At 38.9% G+C, this 13351-nt stretch overlaps 1 protein-coding gene across 2 annotated transcripts in view; it reads right to left on the reverse strand.

Moving 5' to 3' along the window:
* The window catches only part of CNTNAP2 (contactin associated protein 2), a 1581556-nt gene that overhangs the window by 508554 nt on the left and 1059651 nt on the right, over nucleotides 1-13351 (reverse strand). For both annotated transcript variants that reach the window (XM_063452116.1, XM_063452115.1), the window contains exon 12: nucleotides 6272-6391. In XM_063452116.1, the coding sequence (XP_063308186.1) occupies nucleotides 6272-6391 (120 nt within the window). The remainder of the gene's footprint in view (nucleotides 1-6271; nucleotides 6392-13351) is intronic.

Genomic DNA, 13351 nt, shown 5'->3' on the forward strand with positions numbered 1-13351 from the left:
CATCCCAGAGTCTGTCACTCCGGCCGACCTACACACTTACGTGCAAGGCCTCTTCCATGCCTACGCTCCAGACATCCCGTCTGACATGCTCCTAACTGACAGGGTGCACCGAGTTGCGAGGCCGCGACATCTACCTGAAGCCATCCCGCGGGACGTCCTAGTGCGAGCGCACTACTACCACATTAAAGACCTGATCCTCCGGACACATCGCAGCAAAACAGACCCGCATGCAGATTACCCATCGGTACGCATCATGGCGGACATCTCTGCAACCACCCTCCGACGCAGGCGAGAATTCATCCAGTTCACAACAGCTCTCTGCTCCAACGGAATCAGATACAGGTGGGGCTTCCCCATGAAGATCATACTCACCAGGAACGGGGAAACCACTACCATCTTGTCACCGGAGGAAGGGAAGTCAGCACTCGTGAAATGGGGCCTACATTCCACGCCTACACCGGGGCCACAATCCTACTCACCCCGAGGAAAGCGCAATGGAAATATGGACTAATCATTTAACACCATACTCTTACTGAATAATGAACTGATAGAGGCACCGTAATGCAAGTATTGAACACGCTGATTGCTATGCTAGGTTTGTGAGTATAAATACTGTTACACTCAACCCTGAGCTGACGGCACTTCACCCCAAGTTGCTTCCAAGTTGGTTCCCCTCCCCTACTGGCACCGGTAGCTACGGACCGTAATGCTTGTAATGCTACAAGCCAACAGCAGTTTGCTCCGATCCAATCAACAATGTATGTATACTTTGTGTATTCTTGCATGCCTCCTACAATGCTCAAGTTAATACTATGTCTCTTGTGATAATCGTTTAATAACCGTTAAAAAAAAAAAAAAAAAAAGTTTCTCACCCTCACACTGAAGGTTTCTGTTCAAGACACCTCCTTATTATGGAGCCCAACCAGCCACCCAATTGGAAAACTACTTCCAGTACCCCACGGTACGACCAGAGTACCAGCACTACAGGTTTCCTGTATGCCCCACCACACATCCCCGCCCCTACCCCCCCACCGCACACACCCCACGCTGCTTAACGACACTGCTGATTAATAGTTACCTCCTGGCTACGTGACGACACGATCTCAGCAAAACACGCCAACAAAATTAATATGCTGGTATACTCACACAACACCAAAGGCCTCTACACCCCACACAAGAGGCGAATCCTTTTAGAAGACTTGAAGAAAGCCAAAGCAGACATAGTCTGTATCCAAGAAACCCATTTTGTCACCAACCGAACCCCCAATTTTGCAAATAGGGAATACCCAGTACAATACCATGCAACGCACACGTCAAAATCTAGAGGTGCTTCCATCTTACTACACAATTCTCTGACGGTAGAAACACTCCAAGTCAAAAAGGATAGCCAGGGTAGATATGTGATCCTCCAATGCATCATAAACAATATCCCGATGACCATAGTGAGTCTCTATAGTCCGAACGACCAACAGCGTAACTTTTTACATAAGGTCCTAAATAAAATACCGAATGACATGGCAAACCCTTTGATCATATGCGGAGACCTTAATCATACATTGGACTCACGCATTGACTCTACGATACCCACCGCCTCAGACAGACACCTTAGACTAAACAATACAAACAAAGCACTCACAAAACTTATACAAGAATATGGTCTGTATGACGCATGGAGAACGAAGCACCCATCAGCAAGAGAATACACATTCTACTCACACGTGCACAAAACTCATTCTAGAATAGACCATATACTCATCAGGCACACTACTCCCACAAATGGAAGAATGCAACATCGGAAGCATTGTATGGTCAGATCACGCCCCAGTGACCCTCACTGTGCACAACCATTACCAACATAGAGGGAAACCACCATGGCGTCTCAATGACACCCTATTATGTGACAATACATATGCGGCAAGCCTAACCGAAAACCTAGAAAGCTACTTCCAGTTAAATGACAACCCAGAAGTATCACCCGTCTCAGTATGGCAAGCTCACAAAGCTGTTATGAGAGGTCACCTGATAAGCCGAGCCTCCTATCTCCACCGTCAACGCAACAAAACACATATAGACCTCCTTAGGCGACTGCGAGATGTCACAGCAAAACACCTCCTGAATCCGTCAGATATCTCGGCAGCAAGCATTAAAGACATTACTAAACAAATCAATGTCAAATCGCTAGAAAAAACAGCCCACATCCTTACCAAACTGAAAATGACCATGTACACCCAAGGCAACAAGGCAGGGAAACACTTATCTCATACGCTCAGACAGAAACAAGCAAACTCCAAAATCCCTTTCCTCCTCACTGGCAAAGGTGATAAGCTTCACAATCCTCAAGACATCAATGATAATATGGCAGACTATTATCACTCCCTCTACAACCTGAACACAGACCCAACACTGCACCAACCAGGAAGACCAGAAATAGAAAACTTCTGAATTACTGCCCACAACAGCAATAACCCTATCCATATGGGATACATATCGAAAGAGGATGGGGGCAACAGCGACACTCTCCCCGGCACTCCCATTGGAAGCGCTAGGGCTCCTAATCCCAAACTTCAACCACAAACTCTGGCATAGGCACGGAGTGAAAACTATGTCGCAAATAATGCAGAGTAACGACCTTAAACCGCTACCATCCCTCCAAGCGGAATTCAAACTACCAAGTACTGCGACCTTCTCCTACAGACAATTGAAATCCTGGACTCAAGCTCAGCCCGACTCCCCATACTCTGACAGGGTGAACGCACACTGGCTAACACTACTACAAATATGTACACAAGCTAAACCAGCAACAAAACTTATCTCCACGATATACATACAGGGGTACCATGATACATATATGGTGGCAATGCCCGTCACTTGGAAGTTTCTGGCCCCAAGTCGCAAGCCTAATACAACACTGCACTGGAGTGCGCCTTAACGCCTCGCCAGAGACATTTTTACTCCTCCTGCTACCGCAAATGCCACACCTGCATCTTCGATACTTAATGTACCACATCATAATTGCTGCTCTTACACTCATTAGTCGCCAATGGAAGAAAACAACCATTCCGACGATAAACCAATGCATTACAGTGATAAACAATACCAAAACCTACGAAATTATGGCACGGAAGAGAAAACAGGGAAACATCTACTGGCGAAAAGCATGGGAACTATGGGACGATACCCAACTAGAACCCTCTAACGTACAAGACCAGCTCACATCAGAACCAAGCACATAATTTCCTCGACTGGAACTACATCACCACACCCCAGGGCAACACGAAACACACACCCGACATATAGTCAATCACAGGCACGACACGCCACGTAGCCAGCTTTGCACTCTCACACTCTACTGTTACCCCCCCCATCCCTCTCCTTGCTTTTATCTCCACTCCTCCCCCTCCTCCCGCCCCATAAATAACCGAACTTACAACGGCATACGATAACGAGTAAGGCAGAGGATACCTTCCTGCCCTCCACTAACTGAGACCCACTACCATACACCAACTCTAACCAAGCCTGACAGGCCCACACACTTTGTGAAACTATGTTGCCGACTAATAATGAATCCACCCTACTCTGTACAGTTGCATATACGATAATCGTTAAACTTAACAAATGTCAATGGTCAATAATGTCTCAATTATGCCTAACCTTTTTCCTTTCTGTACCCTCCCCCCCCCGTTAACAATAAAAATAAAAATTGTCAAATTCAAAAGAGTGAAGGTTATGGAGTGGCCATTACAGCCCTTAATATCATCGAGCCAGTCTGGGCAGATCTCAAACGTGCGGTTCATGCAAGACGACCAAAGACTTTGCATGACTTGGAGACCAAGATGAATGGGCAGCAATACCACCTGCAAGAATTAGAGGCCTCATATACAGCTATTACAAAAGACTGCACGCTGTAATTGATGCTAAAGGGGGCAATACACAGTATTAAGAACTAAGGGTATGTAGACTTCTGAACAGGGAACATTTCATTTTTTTCTTTGTTATCATGTTTTATTTCTGATCGTGCCATTCTGTTATAACCTACAGTTGAATATGAATCCCATAAAAAATAATAGAAATGTGTTTTGCCTGCTCACTCATGTTTTCTTTAAAAATAGTACAGATATTACCAATTCTCCAAGGGTATGCAAACTGTTGAGCACAACTGTAGCTTAGCTAGAAAAAAAAATAGATAAATGAAACAGTTGGAAATGAATGAAAATTAATCTATAGAAGTGACATTTTATTGTTTTACTATATTGAACTTTATGCATGCATTCTACATGTGATCATCAATGGCTCTCTACTGCAGGGCCGGACTGGGAACTAAAAGCAGCCATGGAAAAAAAATTATATACCAGCCCAATAATGCCTCGTGCCAGCATAGTGTGCAGATATAGAGCTACAAAAAAGATAAAGTAAAAATGAAACCTATTCCAATGTGAACGAAAGCACTCATGGGGCTTCAAAATAAACAAAAGAGTGAATTTATTTTAAGCAGACGTGTTTCAGTCCAACTACCTTGACATATTAAGGAAAGTTTGGTAATGGAACTGAAATGATGACTGTATGCCATTGCACAACTGTGATGTTATCTTGTTTATTTTGAAGTCCTATAAGTGTGCTCTTCACATATGTGCTCATTACATATATGTTATATATTATAACTATTCTGTGTGTATTATGCATATATACATGTATATTAATATATGTGTAAATATTATAGATGTATATATATATATATATATATATATATATATATATATATTACTAATACTCACATTAATATACATGCATGTATATATATATATATATATATATATATATATATATATATATTATATATAAAGTATTACTGTCAGAATGACATCAGTGACAACTTCTATCTGTACATTGTGTTAGCAGGAATGCTAGCAAAACGTAAATATTGAAAATGTTCTTCCTCCCATTTAGTGCATTATGTTTTTCCTTACTGGATACCAAGACTAGAATCCAGAGAGTTTTTAAGGGGCACTCCATGCACCATCACCACTTGTGAGCCTTGGCAGGGTTTCAGCACTGTGGAGGGTAGTGCTGTGGAGGGTTCCTATATACCCAGCCTCAGGGGAGTGGTAGCCTCTGTCTGATGGTCCTGGCCTGGAGGAGTTAAGCCTCTGGGAGAACATCACTGAAAGCAATGTGGTGTTCTCCCTCTCTATAATGCTCCCTCAAAGTTCCCAAAATTCACAGCACAGCCACATCATAGAGTAGAACTGTGAGGGAGCATGATAGAGAGGGAGAACACCACATTGCTGTTCTCACTCAGTCCTCCTGGGCTGGCCTGTCCGTCTGACAGCTACACGGCTATCAGACTGTGAGTGCATCCCCAGACCTGTCAGGGGGCCATCTGGCCTTAGCGGCACCACCATCCAGCCCCTCCGAGTGTGCCGCACTCACCCTCACCGCGGCGCCTCTGATACCAGCCGCGGCGGCTCTGACTCTGCCTTTTCTTACTCCCTTATACTCGGAGGGAAGCTGCACGGCCCCAGGTGCCGCGGCCCACCGGGAAATTTCCCGGTATCCCGGTGGGCCAGTCTGGCCCTGCTCTACTGCATACCCAAGAATTTTTTTAAAAAGTGTGTATTACTACTATTTTTGCAAGTCACCTAAGTAGGTGGAGAAATCGAGAGCAAGTATGATAGCAGTATTTGGGGAACCAGATATTTACAATCCCTCTTTAGGTTTAATGATTTTGAATGATTTGTTTTTCTATCTAACATAACTCTGTGCCATTCCGTCATCCTGGCTAAAAGAAAAATGCCTCCATTTTTCTCTGTCTCAGTTTTTTGTATAGCATAAAAATACATCAGTATACGGAGTCAAACATCATCTAATCTTTTAATATGCAGCAGTGAATTTATCAAAACTAACTTTCTGGCCTTTATTGTCCAATGATAAAAGTTATACATATACGAGCATGACCACTGGAGGCCCAAGTATATTCAATCAATTGATCAATCAATTGATCAATCTCTGTGACCCTTATGTCAAAGGCTTTATAAAACATAATAACATTTTGGCTAGCATTCTCTATATCTCAATTACCTAAGCAATTCTAAATGTAGCAGTCACAAAGAAAGGAAATCAATTATTGCATGACATGCATGCAAATTTTGAGCCCATAGTCCTTAAGTATGCACTTCCCATGCAACTACCACTGTGCTTTACAACTTTAATATCTATATGATCGACATTAAGTAATGTTTCTTTAGAGTAAAAACAATCAGGATGGTATCATTACCTGTCATGTTGCAGTAAACTTTCAATGGTGCTAGAGGACCACTGCCATCTGGGTCAATCCAATACCAGTTAGATGTTCTTCCAAGGTGCTTGTATGCTTCACATGAAAGTTCATAAATAGCTATAAAAATAATAATAGAAAAGTCAGTGAAAACACAAAATGTATGCTTTTACAAGCAAATGTTTTTGAGCATTTTACACTATGAATAAGAATCTTTTGGGTAAAAATGTTCAGAAAACCAGCAATTTCAAACACTGGAAAGGAAAATTGGTCCATCACTTCCAGGTGCAGGTCATGTCCTAATTTACTTATAAGAGAAAGTCGGAACAAACATGGCATGCAGGTCATATAGGTTAGTTACATAAGCAGCTCTGTCAGTTTGTGTGATAATAGTCCTTGGCTATAAAAGGTTGGCTATAAAAGGTCAGCGAACTACTATATTCTTTTGTATCATGTCTTTGACGTGCTGTCTATTGCTTTAAACACGTTGGCGGTCAACTTTAATATTAATAGTCAATAGTTTTGTTTCTGACTAATTGCTGTGTATAGTATTACATTTAACTTGCCCTAATATAGAACCGAAAATGTTCCCAGGAAACTGTTCCTGTAAATACTCAAGTATTTTTTGTAATACAGTGCTGAAACCACAGGTGTACATGTAGTTGGGGTGGGAGAATATGACATTTTATTTGCAGGAATTCCCATAAGGATAACATTTAAAAGATATACGGTTTATTGCCCACAAGATGTTTCACTGTTTTCTGATTATGCCATAAGATTTTTATTTTGATTAAAACCTTTTTCTTAAAAGTTCTATTGACAATTGTTTTTTACACAAATAAAACACCTAAACAAATATACAAACCAAAATAAGGAAAAAAAAACAAAAACTTTGAAATGTTTGTAGAAATTCTGACTGCCATTCTGGGGTCGAGAAGGAATTTTTAAATAGTTTGTTGCATAATTGCAAAGCCCTTTCTTGCCTTCTTTTTCATCAAAAGCAAAAACAGATGTGAGAAAGACTGAATTTGATAGACGCAAGTCTCTTTTCAGCCTATGGGCTAAAGTCCAAGTGGCAAAACCATCCGATGCCCATAGGCTGCAAAGAGACGGCTGAAATCTCAGGTGAATTTCTTCAATCCAGGGCTGGAGGCTTCAAATCTGGGCTCAGATTAAAAAAACAAAACAAACAAAAAAACACAAAAGCTAAAACATTGATGCCAACCAGTTGCCATAAAGTTATAAATTATTTATGTAACAGCTGGCCATTGCTTGCTGGCCAGTTGCAACACATTAAACGTGTAAAAAAAAATAAAAAAAAAATAATAATAAAAATAAACAAAATCCTATGGGGTCAATATGCCCTTACATGCCATCTGGCATGTATACTAAACATTTAATATACATAAACTAAATATTTAAAATAAGTGACTGGGCCACGTGTGTGCGTTACTTTAATCTTTAAGCAGGGGCCCATTGTCCTCTTCTGCCCCCACCAATGCCTACTAATTATTAAAATGGGGGGGGGGCTATAGTACCCACCCCCAGCCCCCTGCATTATTTCTTACTACTTTTCTAATTACTGGACAGCAATGGCTGCTCATTCACTAGTTTTCAGTGTTTTGTAGATATGCTCCTACCTGCCATATATTACCTCCTTTATAGCAATATGGGGGTCTTATTAACCTTGATAGGATTTATAAATGTTATATATATTATTATTATAATATATATATTTTTTTTTAATGTTGTGGTTGGCTAGCAAGCACTGGCCAGCTGCCACATAATTAACCCTCGTGTTGACAAAAGTTTTTAACTATTTGTGTGTTGGCTGCTAGTGCTGCCAGCAGATAATAGTACTATGAATTATCAATTCACTTGCAAAAAGCAAGTGAATGAGAATTTGCAAACATGCAACTTGCTGGATACTCTCTATCTTTCATCGGTCAGCATGCATTCATTAGTACATCTCCAATAATGCTGCTATAAATTGTTTCAGATGTTGATATTATTGATTTTCCGAACTCATCCAAACAAATGTTACAGAATCGGCCAGAACGAAAGTTAGTTCCTACTTTGTCTCAGTATGTCTTTTGACTGGGTTGGAATTCCAACACAGTCAATCTGAGTATTTAATAATTGCATAGTTACAAGCTGAAAAGAGACATGCATCAATTAAGTTATCTTGATATGGGGGTTGCAGAGCCACTTTAACTCCTGAATGAGACAATTGGGCAGTGAGATTACAGGACCATGATCTATACTCCCAAACGGCTTAATTTAGCTAAAGTTGTTTTGATGTCTAAAGTATCCCTTTAATATTATTGTGCTACTTACATCAACTGTCTAAGGAGTAGCATCATTTTCCCACAAGCATAGATTTTATGATCTTTTTCGACTACAGCAAACATTTTTCAACACATAATTTAATTTGAGATCTATGTCCGGTACTTCGCCAGATCTATTATACTAACCCCTGCTGCTCACTAATGATCTGTTAAAGGATTTCACTTACTATATTTGCCCTGTGGAAAGTTATTGGAGTAAAGTATACAGACAATACAGATATTAATTTAAACTACCAGACTGATACTTAGTGCAGGCAAACATCGGGATTTGAAGAATTGATAGGAGCTTGGAAACCTAGCCCAGGGGTTGAACACAATACTTTAGAGGGTCATAAAGGGAAAAGGGAAATGTTAGAAAAAGAATATTCATTTTGAGCACTCTGGCATAAAGCACGATATATACTATTTGATCAGCTTGTAATGCTTTTACAGAAATTGGAAATGCATTTCAGTCTGCATTGCTCGGATTAGTATATTAGCATTTTAAATCAAGTCAGTTCTATATTTTTTAGATATTCCTATCTAGAATTAGTTTTTTTTAATACATTAATTCAGGCATTTTTATTTGAGGCCAACAAATGTTGTATGACCGCAGCTCCCATAATTCTCTGCCTTCTTATTTAATCACTTGAGTGCTGACAGCATGACTGGTATGCCCTATTAACTTTTACACTTAAAACACATTGAGTCAATATCATTTTCATCTTGCTGTTTTTTGTTTCCTTTAAGATTGGCTCTCCAATGCAACAAACTTCATAAAAAAAAAAAATGTGAATGTAATAAATGTTTTTTATAGCATAATGTACCCTTAATATTATAGGGGTAGATAAATAGATAGACAAAGAGACAGAAGGGCAGGCAGTCAGACATATTCAGGCATTTCCTAACAGCTAACACATGGTAAGTTTAGCTGCCTTTGTAATAGTGCACTCTCGCCAAGGACTATTTGAGGTGATAAGAGAAAAACAATTTATTACTACAGTTCTTGCTCCTTCAGAAAAGCTTATGTGAGAAGTAATAACCTAGCAAAGAAAGGGGAAATTAGGGAAAAGAAAAGATAAAGAAGCAGTGTTCTTCAAAACTGGCTTTTCTATCAGTTTTCATGTGAGACACCTTAAGATATGAATTTATCTCATAGGACATTGACGCTAGATAAAAATAAAGGCATACAAAGTGATAATATGTTTTTCATTTTCTGGTGTTCAGCAAATTGATCGTTAACTAGTTATCAAGTGGATTTTTTATTGTTATATATACCAATTCAGGTACTCTGAATTAACTAATTCAAATGATATGTCAAATAAATCCTGAATTATTATAACATAGAAAATGATTTCTACAATCCATTTTCCTTTCTGTCATCTGAAAGATTATGATCAAACAGTTAGACCTAAAGACATTTAGAGTAACACTAACCAGCAAAAAACTATATATATATTATTATTATTAGCTTTTGTATGGTGCCAACTTATTCGTCAGTGCTTCGCAATAATACATTGGGGATAGAAAGCAGTAAGTATTGGCATATATAATAGTGCTGACAAAGACAAGAGGTAAAGAGGGCCCTTCTCAAACAAGCTCACAACCTAAAAGAAAGTGAAAGAGGAACACAAGAGGATGAACAACGTGTCAGATGGGGGTAAAAGGATGGTGAATATGATGTTTGTGTTTAGTTAATCATGTGAGAGTAGAGGGTGGAGACAATCTGGAGTAGAAGGAGTGAAAAAAATTGAGTGGACTGTGAAAGCAAAGGATATGTGTGACGATGGGAGGGCAGTTATGGTGCGAGATGTTACCCAGTTGGTAGTTTTTCCAAAAAAACTGTTTTTATTGATTTCTTAAAGGACTGGAGGCTATGATAAACTCTAAAATAATGGGGTAGATCATTCCACTGAAAAGGTGCAGCCCTTGAGAAGTCATGCAGAATAAAATCAGCAGAGGTGGATCAAACAGAGAACAAGAGAAGGTCATTGGAGGAGCTAAGGGAATTTGAATGTGTATATTTATGCATTAGAGAGGAATTTTAAAGAGGTAGAGTTTTAATAGCTTCGTATGTTAATATCAGTAGCTTGAATTGGATCCTAGATTTTAAAGGAAGTCAATGTAAAAACTGGCAGAGGGTCAAGACTTGAGAGGAGCAGGGCTGGCAGCAGTATACATAGCAGAATGTGTGACGGTATGGGGAAAGTCAATGAGGAGTGAGTTGCAATATTTATGGCATGAATTGATCAGCTCATGAACAAATGCCATATCAGCATCTTATGTTAAATAGGGGCAAATATGTGCAATGTTTTCAAGATGGAAGTTACATGATTTAGATGCAGATTTGATGTGGAGGGAAAAGGTAAGGCCAGAGTCAAATGTGACACCACAACAGTTAGCTTGGGGAGTTGGAGTAATGGGTGTTGTGATGACCTGAAGAGAAATGGACAAAGGAGGAAGGGTATTTGAAGGATAAAAAATAAAAAGTTCAGTTTTGAAAAGATGCCTTTCCACTATGTCCAGTTAGACATAGTGGAAAGGCAGTTGGTGACACATTGCTGGAGGTGGAGGAGAGGAGAAGTAAATCTGAGTATCTTCAGCATACAAATTATGCTGGAATCCAAAATGGTTCATTAGGTTACTAAGAGAAACAATGTAAAGAGAACAAAAAGGTGGCCAACAACCCAGTCTTGGGGGACACCAGCTGAGAACTGTAATGGAGAAAGGGTGGTGCCAGAAAATGCTATATAACGCCTGGTCAGTATACAGCATTACAACGCCTGGACGGTATAGTTAGCATCATACTGTCCAGGCTTTATACAGCAGAGCTCTCAGTAGCTCTAAAAAGTTAGCACTCTACAAAATCTATTTAAAAATTTCAAAATATATAGAGCTGACATATTGCACTATTATCTTTTCTGTTTTATTATTTTCCTTATGGTCCTTTAATGACTGAAATTGTTAACTGTCGACCTCTAAAAATAGTATGTGTGTATATATATATATATATATATATATATATATATATATACATATATCCCACTATAAGTTTTGACACAGTTGTTCTGTATAATACTTTATTCTTCGGCATGGTCTACCACACCTTTCCTTTTTTCATGTGTTGTAATGTGTGCAGGGTTGGGGAATCCCTGCCGGTTCACTGCTATCCGTCACTTTGTTATAGTGAGTGCCTATTCTGTGTTGTTTATAAATCACAAGCTACAGCATTTTGTTTTCATTGACCACAAATACATTAGCAAGTGAAGCAATTCTAAGAAATGTAAATATATAAATGTATGTCTTCACTTCTTTCCTTTTTTTATAATGCCTCCTATGGAAATATATCAGAAAAAGATCCTTCAAAATTGCATTCTCCACATACCTTGAAATGTCCAGTTCAATTAATTTTATTTTTGGTTTGCTTTGTACAATCCACTGAGAGGGTGAAATAAAAAAAAAAATACTCTCTTGTCCATAATTTCATCCTTAAACAATTTATATTTATGTTGAGCAGAAGCTACTGCTATGGTTTGCCAGGTTAGAAGTGTAGGACATTCTTTTTATACTTCATTCAGATAACGGATGATCTGTGAAATTAGTTCCATGCTAGATGGGTGCCTGGGAGTTTGCTTCAAATGGCATATTCAGTTTTTCTTAGAACTGCTACATTTCAATAGAAGAACCAAAAGTACATTTTAATTCCTCTTTTGAAATAGCAGGGCAAAGGGTGCTATAAGAAATTTAATGCACACAGTAAGTTAAAACTCAATGGAAGCAGGAAATAATTATTCTGATCAATCCAGAATTCGACGAAGTGATTTTTTTTCCAGAAGATGGCTTGGATTGTGCACACCTTATTGACTACGGATCTTGTCGTTTCATGGACCTTAAAATTTATTTTCCATCTCTTCTTTCCAGATGGATGATATGTGGTATTTATGCAGTCTTCTTGTAAACATCCCCATGTCTACTTATTATAATGTGCCATGGGGAGAAAAAGAATTAGATTGCACTTGGTGTGGTGCAGAGATGTGAATGTGTAAAGGTTTTGTTGGAAGTGTTGAATTCACTGCAGAGCTGTGTAATTGAACTGAAAATTATACAAAAGGAGCTGCCAGTTTTGCTTTCCATGGAGGACCATAAAATAGCACCACATGGAGTTGAGGAAGTATTTTTTTGGCTCAAGTTAATTGGCTTTTATACATTTTTACTTAACCTCAGTCAAATGCAGTGTAGAACAAAACAGTGATATCTTTACACAGAGCATAGATATTAGAAAAGTGCAAAAGAAAAGGAAGCATCCCCAAATTCAGATAATCAGACCTGTAGAAAAACCCTTTATCAGTAAGCATATGTAACAAGAGCTATGTGTTATGGTGGGAACAAAATGTAAGCAAAATGTAAGCAAAACTAAATGTCTGTTATACATATATATTGCAATTGTATTAGACTAGGGATTATGTTTTATATGTGCTCTATAAAAGGTCATGTTTTGCTGATTTGAATTTAAAGGGACACTATAGTCACCATTTAGGAGCTAAATTACTTTGTTTATGTTTATGCAGCCCTAGTCACACCTCCTTACATGTGACTTACACAGCCTTCCTAAACACTCCCTGTAAATAGTTATCTAATGTTTAGACTTCCTTTATTGAAAATTTCTGTTTAGAATATTTTTTCTCCTGCTCTGTTAATAGCTTGCTAGACCCTGCAAGAGTCTCCTGTATGTAATTAAAGTTCAATTTACACA

The sequence above is a fragment of the Pelobates fuscus genome, chromosome 4, assembly GCF_036172605.1.
Source record: "Pelobates fuscus isolate aPelFus1 chromosome 4, aPelFus1.pri, whole genome shotgun sequence".
Taxonomy (NCBI): domain Eukaryota; kingdom Metazoa; phylum Chordata; class Amphibia; order Anura; family Pelobatidae; genus Pelobates; species Pelobates fuscus.